The sequence below is a fragment of the Delphinapterus leucas genome, chromosome 2, assembly GCF_059928025.1.
Source record: "Delphinapterus leucas isolate spDelLeu-1000000601 "Yukka" chromosome 2, BTC_Dleu_Yukka2, whole genome shotgun sequence".
In the NCBI taxonomy this organism is placed as follows: domain Eukaryota; kingdom Metazoa; phylum Chordata; class Mammalia; order Artiodactyla; family Monodontidae; genus Delphinapterus; species Delphinapterus leucas.
The window spans coordinates 12,968,312-12,995,446 of NC_143130.1; the positions used below are offsets into that span (position 1 = coordinate 12,968,312).

Sequence of the window (27,135 nt, forward strand, 5' to 3'; positions counted from 1 at the left end):
GATCTGGGCATCTGTAACTCTTAGGTTTGCTCATGAAATGTACTTCAGGGTATGTTTAGTAAATATGATACAAAAATCACATGCCTCCTAGAAGCTTTCCTCTTCTTAAGTACCTGGATAAATATGCAGAAGATGAAAGCACAGGAGAAATTAGAGCAGAAGGCAAGACCTTAAAAAATCAACGTATAGCACAGAAAACACTTGTCAAGGAGGACTGGGGAATGCACTGAGATGGGGAAGAGAGAAGCACTTTCTGGGCAAGAGAACAACAGCACATGCAAAGGCCTGGAGGCAGGATGCACTGGAGAGCAGGCTGGGCTGAGGGAAGCAGAGCAGTGTGGGAGTAGAGGTGAGGCTGGGCCCAGCTGAAAATTGCCGCAAATTTCAGGGCTTTTCCTGAAGGCCCTGAGCAGCCAGTGAAGGAAGGAGGTGAAAGAGAAACACATTTTATACATAGTTTGTTTTTTTTTTAACATAGTTGCCGCTGTCTACACTCTGTGTTATAGCCTGCTTTTTCATGTAGCTGTATATCATAAACATTTCCACTGTTCTTCATTAGAGCCATTTTTCATTGCAATATGGCCAGTCATTCCATGAGTCCCCTTTAATCAGATATTTAGATTGTTTTCAACTTTTTTTTTATTATTATAGAGTAGTGCTGAGTAACTTGTACATAAAACTTGCCCTCCTATTTAAAAGTAATTCTGTGTTGGGATACATTCCTAGATGTCACACCAGCAATAAGTGGCAATATTAGTTTCTTTGCTATGATGACTCTTTGATGGGGGAAAATCATTATCTTCGACTTTTAGTTTACATTCCTTTGATGACTAGGAAAATGTAAACGGTCTCCATATTTATCAACAAATATTCTTAGGGCAATAGGTAAAGTCATAAAGTAATTTAGTGAACAGATAAAGAGAAGATCAGTTTACCCCAGTAAATCTATGGAATGTGCAGAGAAGCAAAACAATTTTAGACTAAGCTAAAGTTATTTTATAAAACGATATTATTTAAAAATCAATGTGTTTTCTAAAGGCTAAATAAATTGTTCTTTGGAAGAAAGGCATTAAGACAAGCTAATAAGTTACATATACAGACAAGTATAGATAGTGAAATCAACTTATCTATATGGCTCAGATACCAGAGTAATCTGTTCATGTGGTTTAAGCACAAATCTATGCCTGAATCAGCGTCCAAGTATCTGAGAGCTTGTCTATTCCACTAAAAGAAACACAGGCTCAGCTTCTTTTTATTGACCTCAGGAAGTGTCTGGAACGACCTCACTAGAGGGGGTCTCTGTGTGGGCCTCCACTGGTTTTTAAAATAGCTGCTTCACTGAGCCACCCCCCACAGGAAAGCTGTGTTTTCCAGCCCATTAGGAGAAACTCCCAAATCAATGTACAACTGTGTTCCTGAAAAGCCCAGAGCAAGAGAGCCGGCAGAGTGCACTTCAAAGCTCACGTTCTAAGAGGAAATCTGTCCCTCTCCAGCTGCCCCCAGGATAGGACCCTACTCTTAAAAGATTTGTTTAAAATCTATGCAAAATCAGACTGGTCCTCAGTGAAATAATCACCACCATTGAGGTCTACCTGACTTCATCACAAGGAAAGCTGTCCGCCAGGAAAGGCTCTGGTGCTGGGTAGAACCACCCTCTTCCTGGGTCTTGTTTCCCAGAGTTAAGCTGACACATCCCAGAGGCCAGCCCTGGAGGGAAAGCCCTAGCAGACCAGTATAGAGCTGGCCCCTGGTGGGCGCGCCCAGTACAAATCAGAAAGTGGCTTCTCAGGGACTGGAGGACTCTGTGCTGAGGGCACTGACTGAGTCATGGGCAGGGAAAGCCTTTGGAATCCACAAATTGCCGTGGTAAGAAGTACCCCTCAGCCCTGATATTAGCCCAGGCTGTGGAGAAACACACATGGGCTCGTCTCTGTTGCCGGGCTCTTCCCGCAGGTGGTGTAGACCAGAGACCATACCCTCCTGCCACCAATGCTCTGCCCTGCAGTCGTAAGTTCAATGCCTATTTAATACCCTTGTGAAAGCCAGCAGTTTAAAACTGGTTTTAGAAAAGGCAGTCAGAATTCTGTGTGTCACTCCAAGCTAAAACCCTGAGGATAATTACTTAAGTCCAGTCAGCACAGAGCTACTGGGGACAAGGTTTAGTCTCTTAGCCATGGCAGCTTGTTCTTATCTTGGAGCCTCTGTTGTACTATTTGGGGCAACCTCCATATGCATCATATTGAAAAACAGAGAGCATTTTGCTGAAATCCTCCATGTGGAAAGCCAGTGTGACTGGACCAATGATTTAATTATTGGTCCTTGATTTAATTATTATCTTAGGTAGAGTCAGCAAGTGGGGCAGTGAGCAAAAGACCTGAGGAGGGATGAGAAACGTCTCTATGGTACTTTCTGCCTCAGGAAAGAGGGGCTGTTCATTTGTGGGGGGGCTTACTATTCTCTTCCAAGCTCCTGAAACTGGACACCACTCTAGTGAGGGAAGAGGATGGAGCGCTGGGACAGCACAAATAAAAGGATAATTAATCAGGTTGCTATTTGGCTTACAGCCATAGCTTCCTTGGCAACATGGATCCTTCAGCTGTCAGCAATCAGTCTACAGGCAACTTTCAATTATCAACGCTCTTGGAGGGGGCAATGATGTGGATAATCCAAAGCAGCAGATAATCCCTCCAAATCATTTAATTTATCTTTTGCATGGTTTTCACATGTACACACACGCAAACACACATGATTCTTTCCTTCCTCATTATGTTCCGCTTAGGCCCCAAATCAAATTGATATGCATTCCTGGGCGCACACCAGTTGATAAGAAGGTTGACTGAAGGAAGCCAGTCCTCAGATTAAACACTTTCTGTGGATCATCCCCTCATGGATAATCAAGGGTTTAATATATTGATTTCATTCATAGACTCATAGGACTGGAAGGAAGCAGGAAATTATTCAAGTCAAACCCTTTGCTTTGCAGATGAAAAAACTAAGTCCTGAGGCACTTGCCTAAAACCTTTTGGCTGGCTGATGCCCATGGGTTGTCATTATCTCATTCACAAGATTTGTCCTTCCATTGACTTTTAACCAATTTGTGCCCAAAGGGGAAAAATCACAGGAACCAAGGTACAGTGTCTCCTCAAGAGTTTCTCATGACTCATAGGAGGATGCTAAGATGCCGGGCCCCAGACCAGAGGCCCAACCCTGGCCACTCACTAGAACTGCCCAAGGAATATTTTTAAAATCCCTGAAAAATTAAATTAGGATCTGGAATTGGGGCGGGGCATGGGGTGGGGACACTGCAGCCGAGACCCAGGCATCAGAGTTTTAAAAGGTCTCCAGGCGAATCCATCGTGCAATCAACGTTGAGAATCACCGTCCAGAGCCAGAATCCTGACTCCTTCCCCTACTAGCTACACAGTCTTGGACAAGTCCCCTCCCCTTTCTGTGCCTCAGTTTTCTCCCCTACAAAATGGAACGATGAGGATGATGGTTTAATAGTTGCCTTACTGTGTTGTTGGCAAGATTAAATGGTTTAATATATAGAAAATACCTAAACAGTTCTGTTACGGACTGTTTGTAGCCCCCCAAAAGCCATATGTTGAGGTCCTAACCTCCAGTGTGATGGTATTACAAGGGGGCCTTTGGGAGATGATTAGGTTTTGAGGGTAGAGCCCTCATGAATGGAATTAGTGCCCATATAAGAAGAGACACAAGAGAGTTTGCTTTCTCTCTCTCTGCTCCCTGACGCATGAGGATACAAGGAGAAGTCAGCTGTCTGCACACCAGGCAGTGGCATCTCACTAGACCTTGATATTGGACTTCCCAGACTCCAGAACTGTGAGAAATAAATCCTTGTTGTTTAAACCACCCACTCCATGGTATTCTGTTGCAGCAGCCCTAACTGACTAAAACGAGTTCCCAGTACACAGAAATCATTATATAAACGTTAGCTGTTATTGTTGCTGTTGTCATTACTACCACTACTACTACTACTGTTACGATAGAAGGAACATGCTGAGGGTGCTTCTGGAAACACTGGGCTTTAAAAGAGACCCCTTTTGAAAAGTTGGCCTGGGACTTTGAGTTTTAAGGTGACTTCTCTACTCAACAAAATATCCAAGGAGAGGGACGTAAGTAAGGCCTGGGAAGAAATAAATCAGCTTCTGAAAACAGATTCACCATTCAACTTGCAGGAAAGGAAGAACATTTTAATGGGTTGGATTTGAGTGCTATCTCTGTTTTTTAAATTTTAAATGCCATTTGGCCATTTTTCACTTAACACTTACCATATTGATTTTAACCATGCAACAGTATATTGTCAGAGTCTGAATTTAAAGCATGACAGAATCTATATTACATGTAGTCACAGCTCCCTTTGAGCCCCTGTGAGGCACCTTACATTGGGATGAATATTGAAACGTGTATTTGCTTCCCTAGACTCACAGTGTCAGGGAACACTTTTGATATCTGTGTACTGGTGGTTTTAAGAAGTTTTATACTGTAAGTTCACTCCGATGCCAAGAATTTTTGGATTTCCTGTGTTTGATTTTATTAGCAAACTAATGGGTTAGAAATTATCAGCTACTGGCCTTCAGAAATTGACCTACTTACTGTTCCTTAAAAAACTGGCAATCAGGGGCTTCCCTGGTGGTGCGGTGGTTAAGAATCCGCCTGCCAATGCAGGGGACACACAGCCTGCATTGTGTCCAGGGTTCCAGCCCTGGTCCGAGAAGATCCCAAATGCCACAGAGCAGCTAAGCCCGTGCGCCACAACTACTGAAGCCTGCGCACCTAGAGCCCCTGCTCCACAACAAGAGAAGCCACCGCAACGAGAGGCCGATGCACCGTAACGAAGAGCAGCCCCCCGCTCACTGCAACTAGAGAAAAACTCGCACGCGGCAACGAAGACACAACGCAGCCAAAAATAAATAAATAAATTTATGTTTTAAAAAAGTGGCAATCAGTTTTGTTCTATGGAAACAGAAGATGTAAAAGCAGTTTCAGACTAGATGAAACTCATATGCTTCTCATTAAATGATTCCTACGTAAGTGTTGGCAAATGGGCTTCTTTCTAAATAGAAAACTACTATTTTACAGAACATTTTTGAGACTAATCATTGCTAGTAACACAAAGCATCATGATATTTGTATATTATAAATGACACAAGAGTTCAGAATTGAGTTCACTTCTTGTGAAGAAACAATGTCAATTGAGTCCACTTCATGTGAAGAAACAATGTCAGGGTTAACCCACAATTTAAAAGACTTTGTTTAGTAGAGAAGTTTCAAATAATTCACTGCACATTTTTTTTTTTTTTGGTAAATTGCATTGACCTATAACACACATAGAGAAAAGTGGGCCAATCATAAGTGCACAGCTTGACGAATTTTCACAAAGTGTATAAAGCCATGCAACGAGCAACTTTATCAAGCAGCAGAGCATTCACAGCACCCGAGAGCCCCGCCGCGCCCAGGGCCTCCCCCCACACACCACGTAACTATGACCCGCAGTCGTAAGGCCACAGGCTGGTTTATCTTTAGGAAATGTTTTCATATTTTAATGTAAACATCTTACTGTTACAGAAATGGAATCACAGAGTATGGATTCTCTTGCATCCGGCTTCCTTTGTCCAACATGTGAGATTCACATATACAGTTGCACATAGTTGTGGTGTCTTCCTGTCATTGCCGTGTAGTACTCCCTTGCATAAAAATGCCACAATTTACTTATCTATTCTACTGTAGATGGGCACTTTGTTTCTAGTTTGAGGCTAATACACGCTGCTGTGAGGATCCTAGTATAGATCCTTCTGTTGGTCTATACACCTAGGAGTGGAATTGCTGGGCCTTAGGGTAGAGGGCATGTGTGTGTTTAGCTTTACTAGGTACTCTCAGTTTTCCAAAGTGGCTGCAGTAGTTTATACTCCCACCAGCAGAGTATATGATCATTCCAGTTGCTCTACGTCCTCACAAACCCTTGCTGTTATATACCCTTTTCATCTTAGCCATTCTCCCATTGGACGTTTTAAGAAAAGAAAAAATTAAAGGACCTTATGAATTACGATGCTGGGGAAAGCTAACCGTGTCCTCACAACAGGCCAAGTCAGTCTATCTGCAGCAGGAGCGAGAAAGGAACTGGCACAGCAGGACAGCAGCCCTTGTCCCACACATTCCATGGCAATGGGAAAAAGAGGGTAATGAAGGTGGCCCTAGTTCTCACTCAGCATGCTCTGATCCCTGGAACAGTCAGCAAATATTTGCTTAGAATCTCCCAGATCGGAGTCTCATCAAGACCCCAGGACCTGCCCTCAAAGAGCCTACAATAACCTCGATTCTTTGGAAGAGCGGCTCTGCTAGCTGTGCTGAGCTATCACAGCACAGGGAGGAACTGAGGCAGGAAGTCTAGGTGCTAGAAACAGCAGGGCAAATTTTCCAATAGCTTCATCTACTCAGTTTGCCCCTTTCTTGAAAGTGAGTCTCCTTTCTTTGAAAATGCAGACTCCACCTTAAAGTTAGTTTACTTTTTGGCTTTGTATTCTGAATGTTAAATACTGAGTTGCTGCTCAAGAGCTCCTTGGGGGCCTTGCACCAGGCCTTCGTTCCTAGGCCTGTCACCTTCACGGTTTTCTCTACATCTTTCTAGGGCACAGCTCCTCAGTAACTTTGAATGCTTACAAACTTTTGCCACAAGAGCTCGTTAAACACAAATCCTGTTTCATGGCACTGCTGGCCATCCTCACCCAGCATCACAACTGCAAGAAAAGGCCTGGGCTCTAGAGTTCGACAGATGCAGTTTTGAAACTTCTAGCTGAAAAGTCACAACTCCCTGAACCTTAGTTTCTTCATTTGGTTCTTTAAAGATTACATGAGATAACTTGTGTAAAATGTTTAGTACTGCCCCTGGTAGATACTGGCATGCAATAAATGGTAGGTAGTATTATTAGCTATTATTTAACATCTCACCTGTTGTATTGGTCCTGGGTTTTCCAGGATAAACAGAACCAATGTGATATATACAGAGTGAGACAGAGAGAGAAAAAGAGACAGAGACAGAGATTTATTATAACTAACTGGCTCACGCAATTATGGAGGCTAAAAAGTCCCAAGGTATGCAGTCTGCAAGCTGGACACTCAGGAGAGCCCATGGTATAATTCTACTCTGTGTCCAAGTCCAAAGACAGAAGACCAATGTCCCAACTCAAAGACAGACAGAAAGAGAGAAAGTTCTCTCTACACCCTCTGCCTCTGTGTTCTATTCAGGCCTTCAGTGGAGGATGAGGCTCTCTCATACCGGAAGGGCCATCTGCTTTACTCGGTGTACCAATTCAAATGCGAATCCCATCTAGAAACACCCTCACAGACACACCCAGAATAATGTTGAACCAAGTATCTGGGCAACCCATGGCCAATGAAGTTGACACACAAAATTAACCATCACATTCGTCAAAGCATATGGCAGTTTGAGTTAAGTGCCTCATCTCTGATGAGGCTGCACTGATACCACAGATAAGGCCACATTAGGGAAATATTCCTTCTTGGCCAAGGGAAGTCAGGTAGACACCCACGGGCTGAGGAAGGGAGTTCAGGGAGTGATCTATTGTATTTTTACCTCTGAAAATCCTATCTTCCAGAACCATCAGGTGTATTGACTTGATCCCAGTGTTCTAGGAATTTTCTTCCGTAGGTTGTTAATTTCTCTACTTGTTCTGAAGTAAAACTATAGAGTGAAGACCAAACTGTATCAACCTTTCTGGTCGATTTGTCATTTTCCAAATTTAAACCTCAATGTTTTTCAACCTGGACCCTATTCTTTGGAATCATTCCTTTTCACACTTTTTCTTTATGTAGGTTTAAGCTTCCAGGTATATTCTCAAACATTTTTCTTAGGTGGTTATTGTATAATCATACACAGTCCCAAAGGCCAGCTTGGAACATATGGGCCAAGAACCCCAGCTCCTGGCCTAAGGAGGTTACAGCTGTATGGTGTTGACACTTGGATGACTTGCTGAGATTATCCAACAAATATTTATTAAACATCCACTTCCATGTTTAGACTAATGAAAGACTGCTCTCAAGGGGCTCACAACCTTGAGGAGAAGACAATTAAACAGGGCACAGGGCAGAAGAGTATAAACCAGGGTAGCCAACACTTGACGCCCTGCACTGCTTACAAGCTGTGACCTTAGACAAGTCTCTTAGCCTCTCTGAGTCTTACTTTTCCCATTTGCAAAGTGGAAATAATAAAACTCTTCCTGAGGCATATGGGGAGGTTTAAATGAATGAGTTGTGACTTTTCAAAGCAACTGAGCATATTAGGGGGCACAGTAGACATTCAATAAACTTCCTGGTCATACAGCAACACTCACACACACCTTAAAAAAATCTCAAGATACATTAAAAACTGAGGAATGTTTTTAATTAACTTAAAAACTAAACTTTTACATATAACAGTGCTATGTTAACTAAACACACACTTAATGGTGACCATTGGTTCCAAGGACCAACTGACTGAGTGTCCGTAATTCACAGGGCGAGAGTTGCAGAAGGAGTAGGAAAATGACCCCTCATCCACAGATTACTTAGGCAAATCTGACAAAAAAAAATCCAAATTTTTATTTATAATATTTAAGTTTCAGAAGATATTTCTCAAAAAAATTGAAGGCAATATTATGTTGAAGATACAGATAATAAAATGTTCTCTCTAAGTAACCAATATTGTGCAAACTGACTCAATGAAGGTTTTCTTCTTTGTTTTTTTTTTTCAAAAACTGCCTGTCTGAGTATCACCACACCTTGTTTATTCACACCGATAAGCACCCTTGGAAACTCACTGTTTAACTTATAGAACTTTGGACTTTATGGAAGTGAACAAACTTTAAAATCTACTTATTGCTAAAGTTGTTGGAGATTGTGCTTAGAAACTATTTTTCCAAATTTGCTTTGCACCTGAGAACTGTCTGCAACTGGCAATAAATATTAATATAGTTTAGTAGTTGATTCAACTATATATGTTGAAAAACAGATGTGCTCCCAAAAATTGGCTAAGAAAGTGAATTTCTAAAGGGAACCCTCCTACATTGTTGGGAACGTAAATTGGTACAGCCACTATGGAAAACAGTATGAACGTTCCTCAAAAAACTAAAAATAGAGTTGCCATATGATCCAGCAATCCCACTCCTGGGCATATATCCAGAGAAAACCATAATTCAAAAAGATACATGCACCCCTACATTCAGAGCAGCACTATTCACAATAGCCAAGACGAGGAAACAACTAAATGTCCATCGACAGATGAATAGATAAAGAAGATGTGGTACATATAGACAATGGAATACTACTCAGCCATAAAAAAGAAGGAAATAATGCCATTTGCAGCAACATGGATGGACCTAGAGATTATCTAAGTGAAGTAAGTCAGAAAGAGAAAGACAAATACTATACGATATCACTTATATGTGGAATCTAAAATATGACACAAATGAACTTATCTACAAAACAGAAACAGACTCAGAGACATAGAGAACAGATTTGGTTGCCAAGCAGGAGGGGGAGTAGGAGAGGGATGGATTGGGAGTTTGGGATGAGTAGATGCAAACTATTATATATAGAATGGATAAACAACAAGGTCCTACTGTATAACACCAGGAACTATATTCAATATCTTGTGATAAACCATAATGGAAAAGAATATGAAAAAGAATGAATATATATGTGTAACTGAATCACTTTGCTATACAGCAGAAATTAATACAACATTGTAAATCAACTATACTTGAATAAAATAAATTTGTAAAAAAAGAAGAAAGAAAGTGAAGTTCTCAATATAAGCCCTCTACTTTCTAACTGGCTTTACTTATTTTTTTAAAATGGGGGCTTCCCTGGTGGCGCAGTGGTTGAGAGGCCGCCTGCCGATGCAGGGGACACGGGTTCGTGCTCCGGTCTGGGAAGATCCCACATGCCGCGGAGCGGCTGGGCCCGTGAGCCATGGCCGCTGAGCTTGCGCGTCCGGAGCCTGTGCAACGGGAGAGGCTGCAACAGTGAGAGGCCCGCGTACCACAAAAAAAAAAAAAAAAAGAGTAAAATAAAGATGTTCCTTTGGAAAATATTCTAGCACAAATACACAATAAAACCACAGATACTCATCCCTTAAACAAATTCTTTTTCACACTGAGGTGAGGAGTAATCATTTCAATTTTGTTATTTAAAATAGTTACTGTGCAGCAAAGTGTACAGCAAATACTTACTGTACAGCAAAGTATAAATGCAAAACATTCAAGAATTTTAAAGACTTTTTATGGTTTTTAAATAATGCAATAACAATTTCAGGCATACATAAAAATATGTATAGGGTGATTCCTTCTGTGTCCACCCATCGCTCAGCCTCAACAACCATCAACCCCATGGCCAAACTTGCCCCATTCACACTCTCATCCACTTCTTCCCTCCCATATTATTTTGAAGCAAATTCCAGACATATAATTTCACTCATAAACATTTCAGAACTTATCTCTAAAATATAATGACTACTTTCTTTTCAAAGTAAACATATCAACATATCACCATTATCACATCTGAAACAATTAACAATCAGTCCTTAAAGTCATCAAATGTCCCGCGTTCAAATTTCCAAGGTCTCATACGTGTCATAATCTAATATTTTTTAAAAATCAAAATCTGAGTAAAGTCCATGTTTTGCAGTTGTTTGATGGGTCCCCTAAGTCTCTTTTAAATTATTGGTCCTCCTCCCACTCTCTTTCCCCCTTTGTAATTTATTTTCCAGGAAACTGGGGTGTTTGTCCTAAAGGGGTTCTTCTCTCAGGATTTTGCTGATTATATCCTGGGGTGGCAGGAAAAGAAAAACATCTTTTTCTGTACTCTACTTTCTATAAATTGGTAGTTGGAAGCTTGATCCATATGTATGATTTTTATTTTAATGTTTTCTTTGGCTTTTTATTCATTTAAGTTTTACCGAATACCTACTATGTACATTTCTGTTATGGCTGGTTGTTATGGAAACAAAGATGCCTCAGGAATTTAGATAAGAGTGAAGAAAATGCATGCAAACAGAATTATAATCAATGTGTTCAGTGTTTTTAAAAAAGTGTAAAATAGCTGCTAAGGGAGTGCCAGAAGGAAGAAACAAGCTTGCCAGAGGGAGGCTTCTTAAGGAGGTGACTTTTGAACTAGGTTTTGAAAGAACAGTAGTTTTCCAGATGAGAATCTAGGGAGAGATGAAGGGAAGGCAATTTCTAATCCAAGATATCAGCACATGTGAAAGCAGAACATTGTATAAGAAAATAAATACAGCTTGAACATCTATCCGTCTAAAGTAGGACCGCTGATGGCAGAGTTCCTGAACTGGATAAAAATACCTTTAATTCCCTCTACCTTATTTCTGCTCCGGGAAAATTAGCTGCTTGATTCCCGCCTCCTCAGTCTCTAGAGGAGTCTGTGGCTTTTACAGAGTTGACCGTCATGGCCAAGGAGAGCAGAAGCAGAGCGTGGAGAAGATGCCAAGAGCAGCAGCAGGAGAGAGAGGTCGGGTGACCTGAGCGCTCGTGACAGAGCTCGGGCAGTGCCCAGCTAGCCTGGCCTGTGCCCGGGACCTTTGGCACAATACGTTGCACATGTATTCAGAGGCAGCCTTTGGCGAGATGGTCAGGAGCGTGAAGTTTATTCTGGTCCCCTTAGCACACTCCTCTCTTCGCCTCTCATCTTGCTCCCATCACCCCCGCCCCCAGTAAGATAAGGGCAGAATCTGATTCTGCAATATGACAAGATGCCTGCAGGAGACAGAGGGCTGGAGGGAAATGTGGGGAAGAAGGGTGACAGAAGCAGAAGCTTCCAGGGCGGCCCTCGCAGTACAATGTTCCTGCCTATCCCAGGCTGCCTCTCTGAGGCTGTGTCAATCCTGCCCCAATCACTAGGCTAACAACACCCACCCCTCCCCCTGCTTGCGGGACTATCTGTCACTTATTTTTATCATGTCGTGATCATTTCCACCTTTGGTCATGCTGGTCCTTCTGATATGATGCCCCCATCTCTCCCTTCTCTGACTGGCAAACCCCTACTCATCCTTCAAGGCCAGCTCAGGGGTCACGGGCCTTCGTCCCTGGATGACCTGCCCCCATCACTGTGCTCTCATAGCACAGGCACAAATCTTGGCTCCTGCATCTGTCGCTCAGTATGACCATCTGCTCATGTCCTCCGTTTCTCCTCCATTTGACTTTTTCAAAGTAGGACTGGGCTCCATTCACCTGTAAGTCTCAAGGCCTGGTCTAGTGCTGGCATGTGAAGATATTCAGTGAGCATTTGCTAGGTGACTAACTGGAAGCATTAACTAGAAAGATTTGGCTTGCACCCTTTGCCTCACTCCACCTTTATTTTCCCTCCCAGTTACAAGAGGACATTGTACATGGTGGTCTAGATATAATGTCCTGACTTGGCTATTGTGGCATAAGGCCTAAAATTAAGGCCCAATATTACGTATGTCTTGACATCTGGGGAAAAATGGGAGACATCAAATGGCCTAACCACAAGTTCCCCTCCCCACTCTGCTCCAGAGGATAAGGTCCCTCAGCCAAACAACCCTCCTTATTAAATGGACCAGGTGCTAATCCCTGAGTGGTGGGTTTCAGTTCCCTGCCAGCCCTCAGAATTCAAATAAGCCACTCACATCCTCCCATGGGAATCAGGGGGCACTTCACCCTCTTGACGCTACAAAGAAGTCTGCCCTACCCACACAAGTCATGGTTGTTCATTCCATCCTCGAGTGCAACCTGCACGTGGCCCTGTGTGCAGTGTCCTCCTCCTCCCAGCTGTGAGTGTAGGTGACCAAAAAACTACTGTCAATCTCTTCTGTCCAGTGTCAGGGGCTGTGTGTCTGGCCGTCTCCATAACTTTAGGGTGTGAACACCTCCCTCACCAATGGCGTGAATAGGAGGTGATTAAAACCACCATGGGTTCCAGAGGAACAGTGGTGATGGTGGGAAGTGGGAGCTAGGTTGGCAGGGATGTAGAAGACCTAGCAGTCTTGGTTGATCTCCCTCATGAGTTTCCTATCATGCTGGGTTCCTGAGCTCTTACGATAGTACTGGTGATCTGTGCATGGTTCCCCGTGCTATCAAAAAAACCTTACCAAAATGTGCATGGACCTCAGTAAAAGCTACAAAGGTTACTACATTTTGGGTAATCCAGATATTTCAAAACATGGCAACCATGGAGTGAAAGTGTAACTTTTAAAAAGGTCTTTAGTTGAGAATGCCTGGCCTAGACCAAGCTAAGTTTTATAGGATTGCTGAGGTTAAACTCTAAGAGAGCCCTGGGCTGATTCCCTTATATCTCATATTGTTTTGCCCTCTTTAACCCAACTTAACCCAAGGGGAATCCATTCAGGAGCAAAGTACTGCCCAGCTGGGGTAATCCAAACAAGAGTAGATTTCTTTGGCTTGAATTATTTCCATAAATGCATCACTTTCCACCTGGCATTAGTGTTAGGCCAGTGAGGTTATTCTGCAACTGCCCTTCAAGTTTGTGAAAGAACAGGCTCCACTCAGACAGCAGCTTTGAGACAGAAACCACAAGTTCAAGATGCAAATTAGTGTCCCTTCACTTAATAAGATGCTTACTATATAATAATTTTTAAGATACAGGTAACAGAAAAATGGGGAAATGACAACAACCTAAAAGTAAAATGAAGAAAACTCCAAACTTCAGAAATCTATCAGAGTGATGTTCTCTTGAAAAAACTTCCCTTGCTGAATCATTCATTTTTAGTGTTATGGTAACTAATTTCAAAAGTGACTTCGTGTTAGCAAAAAGTTCAGAGTCCCTCCACAGTTCAAGTCCGTAGTTCTCTGGGTAATTGCTCAAGATCAGCGGGGTATTACTCTCTTCTGTACCAGCCACAAATCATTTCAGGCCACAGCATTCTGCCATCTCTCACAGATAATTTTTAAAAGGTTCTTTGGCATCCAAAGGAGTTGGATACATCTGATAAATGTCTGAGACACTTTGGACAAGGTTTGATATAATTTTTTCCGAGTAAAGACAGTATAGTAAAGGTAGAGCATGAACTGTATTCATTTTTTCACATTCCCTAAATATGTTCTAACATTTGCATATTACTATGAGTGGCAGCACTATTTTTTATTATTTCAACCTTATCTTACTCTGTGGAGCACTTTATGAAAGCTAGCAATAATTCTTACCTTACGAGCCTAAAAGGTGGGTTTATTACTTTAGTAAGACCTAAGTGAATAATAATGTTTCTCTAGCTCCACAGACCTCCTTGCCCTTTCCCAGGCAGCACCCCCGCAGAAAACCCAGAGGCAGCGCAGTAGACAAAGTTAGCTGTGGCAAAGCTGCTCTTCTCTTATTTCTTCCACACAGTGTTCGCGTCTATGTATAAATATTGCTCCATTCATATTTATTATAGGCGCTGACTTACAGGAACTTGTCCATAGTCTCTCAGAACTAGGAACAGAGTGCAGAAATCTGAGCACTGGAGACTCCTGGAAACTTCTGGAGTACAAAGGGATATTGACAGCTCTAACGGTCCAGCCTTCACTTTCAGACATGCTTACGTCTAAGTGAGCCTCAGTGGGACACAGGCCTGGGGAATCCTTTTCCCCAATTTGATTAGAGGAAGACTGTGGTCAGAAGACTGGGTTGCAATCCTGATGTTCTCACTAACAGAGTATCCTTTGGTAAGTTCCTCTTTCTAGGCCTCATTTTCCTTATCTGTAAAGTGAAGACACTGGATCAGATGATCTTCAAAGGTTCTTTCAGATATCAGCTTTTATATACAGCAGATTATTTCTGAAGATGGTCCCACAGCCCCTCCTACCTCCGACTTTTTTGCTATACTTTACCAAATAGTTGTAATAAAATGCACACATTTTGACAAATGTTCCCTGCGTATACACCACCACAATCAAGGTACAGAACATTTCTATCATCCCCAAAAGTTCCCTCATGCTTTTTTGCTGTCACCACCCTTCAGCCACAGGCAACCAGTGATTTACTTCCTTTTCCTCTAGATCAGTTTACCTTTTCCAGAAATTCACATAAATAGAATCATACATAATGTACTCTTTTGTGTCTGGCTTCTTTCAATCAGCAGAACCACATTCCCTTTGCAATGTGCCTGTATCATTCTCCCATCAAGAGCGGAATCCCAATCTTTTGACTCTATGCTGGCCCTTGGACTTGCTTTGACCAACAGAACACAGTGAAATTGATGCTGTGTAATCCCTTTCACTCCTTGGAAGACATCCACCATGTAAAAATGCTTGGGCTAGACTACTGAATGATGTGTGACCACATGGCAGGGAGAGAGAGAGAGAGAGAGAGAGGAAGCATGTGGAAGAGAACCAAGGTGCCCCACCCAGGTATCAGCGCCAAGGCCCAGACAAGTGGATGAGATCACCCTGGATCCTCCAGCTGAGGTACTCCAGTCAAGAGGAAATGGAACAGAGAAGAGCCATCCTCACTGAGCCCTGCCTGAATTCCTAACCCAAAGAATCATGAGCAAGTAAAACGGTCTTTGTTTAAGTCACTAAATTTGGAGGCGGCTTGTAACACAACAGTAGTTAACTGAAAAAATGAGTCTTCTGCCCTGTTTTTTTTTTTTTTTTTTGCAGTAGGCGGGCCTCTCACTGTTGTGGCCTCTCCTGTTGCGGAGCACAGGCTCCGGTCGTGCAGGCTCAGCTCCCATGGCTCACGGGCCCAGCCGCTCCGCGGCATGTGGGATCTTCCCGGACCGAAGCACAAACCCGTGTCCCCTGCATTGGCAGGCGGACTCTCAACCACTGCGCCACCAGGTAAGCCCCTCTTTCAGGCTCTAGGACTATTAGCTAACCATACCAGTGTTTTACCTTAAATCTTTTCTACTTCTCTTACTCCCCTTTCTTCCTTCCTTCCTCCATCCCTCCCCCCTTTCTTTCTTTCTTTTTTCTTTCTTTCCTTCTCTCTTCCTAATTGAGGCATATTTGGCAAACAACATTATATTAGTTTCAGATGTACAATATAATAATTCCATATTTGTATATATTGTGAAATGATCACCACAATAAATCTAGTTAACATCCGTTACCACACAGTATAGAATTCTTTTCTTTTGATGAAAACTTTAAAGATTTACTATTTAGCAACCGTTAAATATGTAATACAGTACAATTAACTATGGTCACCATGCTGTACATTACAACCCCTGACAATTACTTTATAACTGGAAGTTTATACCTTTTGATCTCCTTAACCCATTTCTCACACTCCCCCATCCTCCACCAATGGCAACCAATTTGTTCTCTGTCTCCATGAGGTTGGTTTTTGTTTGTTTCTTTGCTTTTTAAAGATTCCGCATATAAATGAAATCATATAGTATTTGTCTTTCTCTTTCTAACTTATTTCACTTAACATATTGCCCTCAAGGTTCATCCACATTATCATCTTACTCCCGTTTCAGATTGTTCTTCCCTAAGGTATCATAAATTGCATCTAAATTCTTTCTAACTACATATTAACCCTGTTACTTACATGGACTTGAAAAATGTAGGGTGTTTTTCTTAGATTACACTTCTACGTGATAAAAAAAATCTCAGATTCTTTCCCTCTTTCCTTCAGATCCAGTGTTCTGGCATTTGAATTACAGCATATTCTAGAGAAAAGAATGCAGAGTTTGGGAGCAAAGAGCTCTCACTTCAGACCAAATGAGCTGTATGGTTCTGGGCAAGTTTAAAAGCTTCCTGCACCTGATATTCTCCATATAAAGTAGAAATATCTCATGTGCTGGTAGACAGAAGATAAAGTGCAAAAACAGATGGAAGAGTTATTCAAAGGTAAAAGTACCTTTCATTTCCATAACTCTGACAGGTCCTCTTGCAATGACATTTGCATGCCCTCCATGGGTCAAGTTCTCTGTCACAGGGTTGAACATGCAAGATACTATCACCTGGAAGACAAGATAAATACTATTTCAGCCTTACAGCTTTTTGTCGGGAAAAGTGAGGGGGGTGTGTGTGTGTGCGCGCGCGCGCATTTTACTTTGCTACTCTCCGTAAATGCTTTATGGCGGGCTATGACTCATTATGGTAAGAGAAAACCTGGTGAAGGAAACATTCTCATGGAAGGGTGAAAGCTGCGGTTTACATGAAGAGATGCATTGGCTTGTGGGGTACTTAACTGTAGGACTTAAGACTTTTAGAAGTCACTTCTAGCAAAGAAAGAATTATGGGAGTCCTATCTCCCCAAGTACAACTCTAAATCAAAAATCATACTAGCCATAAAATAAAGGTAAAGAAACTCAGAAAGTTTCTGATTTGCACCATGATAGTTACTTAGAAGCTTCGTTTGAACTATCAGATACAATCCATCTGGGTTTTTTTTCCCCTTATTTTTTCTTGGTGCCCCTGTTTTCCTCGGTGTCCTAGGACAGTGGTTCTGAAAGTAATCCCTGAACCAGCAGTAGAGCGGCATCACCGGGGAACTTGTTAGAAATGCTAATTCTCTGCCCCAACCCCTAATTTACTGAATCAGAAACTCAGGGTGCAGGACCTCGCAATCTGCGTTTTAACAAGCCCTTTCAGGTGTCTGAAGCACTGAAGTTTGAGAGTGGCTGCCTTGGACAGATGCTTGAGCTGCCCACTGCGCTGTTTCTCAAACTAGCTTTCATTAGAATCTCCTTGAGAGCTTTATAAAAATACTAATGCTGGGACTCTAACTCCACAGATTCTAATCTCATTGGTCAGGGGTAGGCCCAAGAAGTCAGTACTTTTTAAAAGTCTGATTCTAATATGCCAACCAGGATTGAGAATCACTAGCGTGTTGGGTAATGCAGCTCTAACCCCCAGGCTTGAGCAGTTGGGGGTTGGCAGTGGGGATTGGGGGAGGTGAGGGAGGACAGAGAGGTCTGCTTCCTCAGTTCAGGCTGAAGGGAATGAGCAGGAATATAGGGATTGTTCAAAAGAATGTTTAAGCAAGTTTGAAACGTTAACAGATTTAAATGTGAAACGGGGAAAGGGAAGTATTGCAGTTAAGCCACGGTCTTCAGGAAACGTTTGGGTCAGTGAGCATTTTGGATTGAATCAAAGGGAGAAAATTTAGAGAAAACTGCTGAAAAAGGGTAGAGTTAGTACAACTAAGGAAATTCCTTCTGGTACTGTGTTGTGCACTAGAAACTTGTTGCACGTTTATATTCCAAATCTCTAAGCCAACATTCAGTTTACTCCTTTTAAAAAAATCTGGAAAAGAAACACCTCTATTTTTAAGTTTAATATTGCTATTCTCCACATAATGTTTTATTGTATGATTTATTGTAAGATTAGTATGGTCAGGCAAAGGCTGGGTGAAGGAAACATTCTCATGGAAGGGTGAAAGCTGACTGAATAGTAATTATCTTCACTTATACAATAGCCAACTGAAGGAAACCAGGAAAATCATTTTTAAACTTTTAAAAATTATAGCCATAAAAGGAAAATTTTAGAAATGAATTCTTTTCGGTAAAAAGTTAGGTTTTTAAAAAGACTTGATTTTTAAAATGTATTTCATCATGTATTTTTATTTGATATGTTCGTATTTTGGATGAAGTGAGGGGCAGAAAATAGAAATGTTTTGAAAAAAGTGGTAAAGTAGATGGCAAATGAAAGGTGAAAACAAGTAAAGAAAAAAGATGTAGTGAAAAGATGGAAGGGGTCTGGGAGTAGAACAATATAAAACAGGAAAGGGATTTTTGTCTTTTTTTTTTTTCCACTGCAGCATCTAGAACAAGGCATGACACATAATAATAAATATAGTATACTTGTTGAATGAATGAATGATCTTACAGGATACCTCCAGTTTTGCATACCAGGGTGATATGATTACTGGTTGGTTGAGGCATTAATATATGCGATCTTAAACTTATTTTTTTGTGTGAAGGACTTTCCAATCTGTCAGGTATACTTTGACATATATTATAAACTTTCCTGGCCAAGGTGTGGCTCTTTCCCAACCAAAAGTTCCAAAGAAACGGAGGTTGAGACAGGGGTAATTCCTTAGAGCAGCTGGCTGTTCTGATCCTCTTCACTTTCAAAACACCCCATTTTCACTTCCTTCAAAACTAATCCATCATTTATGCATCAGCATCCTGTGGGGATGAAAGAGTGTTCAGAGAGCAGGACTTAGCCAGCTAATTTTCATGTGAAACACACTCCCCAGGTGTGTCTTCATGTACTAGACATGACATTGTGGGTCCAGCACAGAAAAATAGTTACGTGGGGCTCACCGATGTCCGTCTTGTGTTCTGAATGTCCCAAAGCCCCATGTCTTGCTCATGACGGGCCACCTAAACTCCCAGATGGGGTTGAGCATGTGTCCGAGGGTCACCTACGACTAGTAAAAAAGAAAAAAAGGACTTCCATTTTCCTCATAGATTTTTGTTGGGCTCACCTCAGAGAATTAATCTCTAGAATGAAGTGGAAAGCACCCTAGACATAAAAGCTCACTTCTTTCATTATTCTCCTTTGGAAAACGTAATAGTGGGGTATCACTATCTCTTGGCTATTCCTCACCCATGATTGCTCCGAAACGAAAAGAGCAGGTCTGAAGAGATCAATTTTTCTTGTGTCACGTCGCTTTCGTTTTCGTGCTTCTCTCACGGTGCCTTTAAATAATGTGCCATGTGTGTTTTTCATTCACTGAGTCAGTAACTATTTACGAAGTCCACCCCCCCCCCGCCCCGCCAGTACTTTGCCAGGCACTGTGCTAGGCTCCAGGGAACCCCAGTGAACAAAACACCTCCGGGCTCTCCCAGGTTTAGATCAAGTGGCGGAGAGAAGCCAAACAATAAGTATGTAAAATATGCAACGTCTAGCAGGTGGCAAGAAAGGCTACGAAGGGAAACAAAAGGGGAGATCAGCAGTCACAAGCTGCGAGCCCAAGCTGGACTTCGGTGCTCTCAAAAAATACCCTCCTGCCCTCTCTTCCGTCACTGAGGGCTGTCGCGTAACCAAACAATAGACGCCTTCGCAGCGGACTGGAAGCCCCTTTCTGAGGCTCAGCTGCCTCCACCTTCTCTGGTCAGGCAGTTTCCCTGGATTTTCATTAAAAAAACACAGACTAACGGGATCCCCAGATAACTTTAACCCGCACAGCCGTCTCCTGAGGCCTGCGTCTGAGGCACCAGGGTGGACTCAGCAAACACATCTCAGGACTGTAAGCCCGGGTGAGCCTCGCCCACCTCCACGGTTTCCCAATTCAATTCTTTCTGAGGGAGCAAAAGAAAAGATGTGCGCTAAGAGTCCACAGAGGAGGTCTCATCAGGTTTCAGAATCGCTAAAGGAGATGGAGTCAGTTTAGGCGGAGGGCAGTCCTCAAACTCCAAGACTCTAATCAGAATGAAAATGTCAGGAAGGAAAAAGCAGACTTTCCCGGGTTTAACTGACACGGAAAACATCGCCAGCAGAGCCCGCGGAGAGCGGCCCGGCGGCCATTACGGGGGCGCCGCTTCGCCACAGCTCTTTTCCCGCAGACAAAGCCTCCTCGTCAGTCCCTCCGCTGACGCCGAAGGGGCACCACGTTCGGCAGAAGAAAAAGAGAGCCGCTGCTCTCCGTCAGGCAGCCAGACAATAGCGGCGGCCAGGCCGCGCCTTGCCAAAGGGCAGAGGACCGGCATCTTTGTTTCCACCCTGTCCTTCAAACCCGGTCTCCGCGGGCTGTCGTAGCGAGGAGGGCGCGGAGAAGGAGAAAACGACTCGGGACCACTCTTCCCGCTCGTTGCTTTGCAGCAGCAGGGACGGGGCGGCTTCTCCCGGGCCGCAGCGGGCACCAGCCGAGCCCGCGCTCCCCTCGTCCACGACACTACTCCTCCGGCCCCGCGGGAAGTAGTGCCGTCCGCGCGGAGGGAAACGGCGCGCGGTGAGACGTCCGGCCGTCGTGACGCGTCCGCGGAAACGCGGCTTCCTCGCGCTCGTGCGCGTCGACCGCCCGCGGCCCAGCCTGTGCTGGTGGCCGGAGCCCCCGGGCCGTCCCTCGAGAGCAGGCGGCCCTGGAGGCCGGCGGCTGGAGGGGTACGGCCTCTCCGGCCTTACGGGCGCCCTGGCAGGGTCTCCGTCCCGGGAGTGGGGGTTTGTCTGGCCCGCGGCTGTACACGGCCGGGCCCGCTGTCCCCCTCTCCAGCCGGACAGCAGGTGCCGCAAGTCGGGCCCCGGACCGCGGCGAGCGTGGCAGCCTGACTGGCCGGGGTCGGCCCGGAGCCCCCTCCCAAGCTCCCCCGCCGGGCGCCGCCAGCCTCGTGTCCCTGTGCTGGGAAGTAGGGTGGTTGTGAGGGCTCCCAGTGAGCGAATGCAGGTAAAACGCCCGGCATTCAGCACCCACAGTGAAGTTCTCCAACAGCGAGCAGTGAAAAGGGACCCAGTATTAATACATACGGCAACGCGGATGGATCTAAAAACACATTATGCTGGGGGCGGGAGGAGAGGTAAACGCGGAAGACCTTAGCGTGTCCGACTGCGTTTATCTGAAATTGTAGAAGAAGCAAAACTGTGGAGATGAAAGAGGCGAGAGGATGGGAGGCAGAGGAGCAGGAGGGAACTGTGGGCGTGATGGCGCAATTCCACGCCTTGATGGGAGTGGATGTTGAAGACGTGTGCAAAATTCAACGCTCTGCACCTTCACATGGGTGGATTTTATTACACTCAAATTACACCTCAAACGATCTTGGGCGGGGGGAGAGTTAAAGTAGTGGGTAAGGGTAGTCGAGGAACATGGGACCGTTTGGTGGAAAATAATTACATTTACAAAATCTGAGAGCTGAACGCGTGCAATCTCTGGACTGAGTGGCTCCTCCTCCCCTAGGAGTGAGTGAACATCAGCACAGGACCAGCTCTGGCTCTCGAAGGAGGCACGGTACCAGACCCAGCTTGTGCGCCTCGCCGCTTTGCTCAGTCCCACCTCCACCCTCATCTTAACCTCTAGCTCGGTGCGGAGGCCTGGACTCCACTGCTGTGGTTTCCTCTCAGAACAGCCTCCCCGTGGGTGAGGGTCAGGCTTCAGCGCCGTCTCCCCCGCAGTCCGATCCTGACGGTCGGTCGGTCGGAGGCACTGGCTCCTCCCACCAGTCCCAGACTCAGGTGAAAAACCCTGAGGTTCAGCTTCTTCTTGTCTCCTTGGCAATTGCTGGGAGGGTCAGAAGACACGCCCAGAAGAGTGGGGCATTGGAGCCCCACGAGGCAAACTTACACCACAGAGGACAACCTAAGAGGGCAGAGAGCAAGAAGTAGGAAACATAAACTCCTCTCCCCTTTTCTCCATAGGCAGCTGGTCCCAAGGCGTGATGGTTCTGCATGGCTTGTCGGGAAGGTGTCCCTGGGGACTGAGCAATCAGCTGTACTTCTCTCGTGAAGCACCGCTTTCCATTTGCTTTCCTTTGCCTTTCCCCTCACCCTTGCTGCCCTGGAATTGCACCTCCTAATAAAATCTTAGCGCTTAAACTTGGCCTCAGGCTCTGCTTTCTAGGTAATCCTTTAGCAGCCTTTGGTCTTTCACTCTGTGCTTTACTGAAAATTTCACAGCCACAATAGCAAACAAAATTAAGGTTCTTTTTGGCTCTGGCGTACTGTCCTATTAGCCCTGAACTGCTACTTGAAAAAGCAACCAGCTGAAACCAATACTAAGTACATACATTTATATACACATACCTCTGTGTGAGTTAGTAGAGATGAAAAAATTTGTTTTTCCATTTATAAGTTCCTAGTGGTGTTTCCTCTCAAGAGTAAGTTCCTAGAGCACAGGCACTTGTATGTTTTGAACATTTGGAAGCTTAAAAAACTTGAGATGCATGTGAGTGCAAACCCAAGAAAATCCTTTTCAGTCATGATCATAAAGCTGTCATTTTGTCGGGGGGTCTGCTTATGTTTTTTGGTTCATTCATAAAGCCATGTTCTATCTTTGCTAAAATCTTATTATTAGGGAAGGATATGTTAAAGCCACTTACAGAAACATCTGTTCCTGAATGCTTTGCAAAACAATTTTTCTTTGCATTACTTTAAATATTGAAGACGAGTAAGTTTGTATTTTTAATGATAACAGCCACTGGCTTTGTGGCCTCCTGTTTATTGCAGGGTTGTCAGACCTTTTTCTTCCCTCCCACTTGGCTTGCCAACCATCTGTAACTTGATCAACAGTAATTTGAGATGAGACTGGCCAGGGTCATATGTTAAATAGGACATTTCCACTTTCTTGACCACAAAATCCTCCCTTTCCTGGCCACTTAAACACTGTTACATAATCTACAAACATGTGGCTCTGATGATGATCTGCTACATGTGCTGGCAGAGGTCACACCTGCAAATCTACCTTTCTGTTGGCACAATATACTTTTTTTACTAGAGACATTTTTATTGTTTATAATATGGTGTACCAGAGCATTTAAAAGTTATTTTTAAAAACATGTTCTGCCTTATCTACATCATCATAATGAATTGATTTTTGCAGAGAAAACTTTGTCATCCTATCATGTGAACAATTTTTAATCTTTACATTTGAAAAATGTTTTATCTGGGGTTAATTTCAATCACAGACAAACACAAAGCCAGGCTGTACACATAATGCATTTAAATAAATTTTCACAGAAAGAAAAAAAATTTTTTAATATCTTAGGTTATAGACATGCGGTATCAGAGGACATCCCATTAAGCAAATGTGAGAGCTTTTCTTTAAATTCTAGCACTTGATTCTTTCCGAATATATGAGGGCAGATAACGTTCTAGGTTTTATATATACAAATAGGTCTTGGCCTTTTCAGTATAGGTCATAAGCTTTGCTGCAGTTGTCGTTACTCAAACATTTTTAGAATTCTTTAGAGTTCTGAAAGAGACTGAGTCACTTTCTTTTAAATAACATCATCAGTGATAGCAAATCTTTCTCTTTTGAGAGTGGATTTAATTTTTAGAAATAACTCTACAGTCATTTGAAACCAGACCAAGCTGAGGAACATTGTTTAGCAGGAGAAAACTGAACACGAAAAAATAATAAGTGAATGGAGTGATACTTTTTAAAAAATTAAACTCTTAGAAAAGGAGAATTAAGGAAAAGATTGAAGCAGAAATTAATGAATGAGAAAACAAAAAACACAATTATTGATCAATTCCAAAAGTAATTCTTTGGAAAAAAATAAGAAAGTAGAGAAATATCTGGCAAATCTATTTAATTAAAAAAAGAAAATATAAATAAAATTATAAAGGAGAAAGGAGACAACAGATATGGAGAAGTCTGAGGGGATTATATGAGAATACAATGTATAGTTAGCTATATGCCAATATATGTTTTTTCCAGGAAAAACATAAATCACCCAAATTTAATCAAGAAGAAGTTAGAAAAACTAAGTAGATCAAAACTAGAGAAGAAGTCAAAAAAGGCTCACCCTAGAGATTTTATAGGCAAATTCTTGGAAATTTTGAAGGACATGTAATTCCCTTTCTGCATGCATAAATATATTAAAATTTAATCCATTTTATGAAGCAAATATAATTATTATAAAACCTATCAACTGTGGTACAAAAAGAATAGCCAAAAAATATGAAGTCACATAAGAAATCAAATGCCAGAATTCCCCCCAGAACTATCAGCAAATTACATTCAATGAAATAAGTAATTTTTAACATGATCAAGTAGCTTTTATCCTAGAAATGCCAAGATATTTTAATAATGGGAAAATAATTGAAATAACAAATCATACATTTAGGCCATATAAGAAAAAACTTTGTTATCTCAATAGATGATAAAAATCTAACACCTACTCCTGGTTACAACAACTAAATTTTTTAAAAGACCTCTTAGTAAATATTAAACCAATAGCCAGCATCATATATTTTAATAAGGTTCTATAAAAATAATAATGCTAATGGTAAGACAGCCAAACTGTAAGGAAGAAGAGAAAGTGTATAGTAATTCCTCACCCTCCCATCATCACTCCTTATTCTCCTTCCCAGACATAACCTTCATTAACAGTTTCTTACATGTCCTTCCAGAAATCTTCCATGAACATAAAAGCATGACCATCCCTTTGAAAAAAACAAATAGAATCTTACTATACGTACTGTTCTGCACTTGATTTTTTTCATTGTATACAATAACTTGGACACCTTCCCATATCAGCACATAGATCTACCAAAAATTTTCATAACTTATTATATGAATATGTGAATTATGTAGCAGTTCACATATTATATGAATGCACCATAATTTTTCACTCCCCTATTGGGGAACATTTTCTAGTTTTCTGCAATTCTATACAGTTACACTGAGTATCCTTGAGTATAGGATTAATGCCTAGCAATGGAATTGCTGGATCCATTTCTGAATAGATATTTCCAAATTAGCATCTAAAAATTAGTCTGGGTTAATTTATAATCCCTCTAAAAATGTTTGCAAAAATATCGATAATCGTTGAGGGTAGGTGATGAGCACGTGAGAGTTCATTTTACTATTCAATCTACTTTCATGTGTATTTTTAAATTTCCATACTCAATGATATGACAGGAGAGACATTCTCATTAAAATCAGGTATAAAGATGCCCGCTATCAGTACTATCCTTTAAAATTATGCTGAAATAATTCTGACAAGAAACAGAAATAGGTAAAATATTGAAGGCAGAAGAAAAGTTACCTTTATTTGCAGATACTTTTGCCTAGAAAACTCAAGACACGATTAAAAAGCTATTATAAAATAACTATTAAAAACCAGTAACTTTTCCAGATCCAGTAATAACCTGTAGGGAAATATGTATTTTTTAAAGATTCTATTAAAATATAAATAATATTGGCAACACCTGGAAGGGATTGATACAAAAAAAGAGAGAAGAGAAAAAGCATGAAAGCAAAAAGATTTAAATAGATTGAGAAATCTGTTATGCTTCTAGATAAATGTATCTAGTCCTTTGTTTGTGATTTTAACCCAAATTCTAATAAGATTTTTTTAAGTTGAAAAAAATTAATTTCCGTTTGGAAGAAAAAGCAGGAGAGTAGCCAGAATACTTTTGAAAAGGAAGAATGATAATAGGAGAGTCACTGTACCAGATGTTAATACATGTTATAAAGCCACAATAATTACAATGATTTTGAACTACTGAGAAAAGCTTGACAAATAGATTAATAGTTCAGAAAAAGCCCTGAAAGAAAATTTAATATGCCAATAAATGAAGTATCACCAGCGAGGAGGACATAGATTATTCAAAACTGGCCAGTAATTTAGTCGATTAGATGCTCACTTCATACAATTTACTGAAATACATCCCAGATGGATCAAAGGGACAAATGTAAAAACGAAACTGTGAAAGAACTAAAAGAAAATATGAGTCCCTTAAATAAGGGATTTTGAGTGGGAAAAAAGCTACGAAATACAAGATATATAGATGTATCTGCATAAGCATTTAGACCATCTGTATGTCAAAAATTACAAACAATATTAAATTAAAAGTCAAGAAGTAGAAAGATATTTGCCGTAAGAGTTAGTATTTGCAACAAGGTCCTTAAAAGCCTTTTCAAAGAAGAAATCCCAACACCTTTTGGGTCAAAACAGCATCACTGTATTATGGGTTATGTCTTATGAGTTCAGAGGGAACCACTCTGAAGAAGAGAGTTCATTCGGAAGAATCATTTGTCCCAGTTTTAGAATGCAAGGTTTTTGCTTTTGGTATGTTTTGTTTTGTTTGTTTCCACCTCATTTCATGTGTACAAAGTGATATTATTTGGATTACAAATGCTTTTTTTTTCCATTTTCTTTTTCTAAGGAGGTCAGGAAATATTCTCCCTGATTTACACCAAGGCAGTGGGAAGCCAGAAATGGGTTACTGGAATTAGTCATCTTTTTTTTTATATATATATACTCTGAAGAAAGAGCATGGATGGACATGTGATAAGGAATGACTGGAGGGAAAACAAAGACTTAGCAAGGCTTGGATCAGAGAAAGAAGTGCCCTAAACTTTAAGTAGATTAAACACAACGGAGGGGAAGGGAGCTGGGGAACAGGCAAGGGGAGGTTATCCTAGCATGGGGAGAATGAAAATCACTCTAGCTCACCAGCCATCAGGTCTGTCATGATGCTGGATGATAAACAGTGAAAGAAATCACACCCACAGCATTCTCATCAT

General features: G+C 42.0%; 1 protein-coding gene across 1 annotated transcript; it reads right to left on the bottom strand.

Moving 5' to 3' along the window:
- On the bottom strand, positions 1-27,135 carry LOC149749945 (uncharacterized). The gene is made up of 4 exons (XM_089906219.1): positions 27,118-27,135; positions 21,692-22,161; positions 19,557-21,429; positions 1-16,960 (listed from the first exon to the last, which is right to left on the bottom strand). Exons 1-3 carry the CDS (start codon positions 27,133-27,135, stop codon positions 20,598-20,600), a joined length of 1,320 nt encoding a protein of 439 aa, XP_089762345.1. The 3' UTR covers positions 1-16,960; positions 19,557-20,597.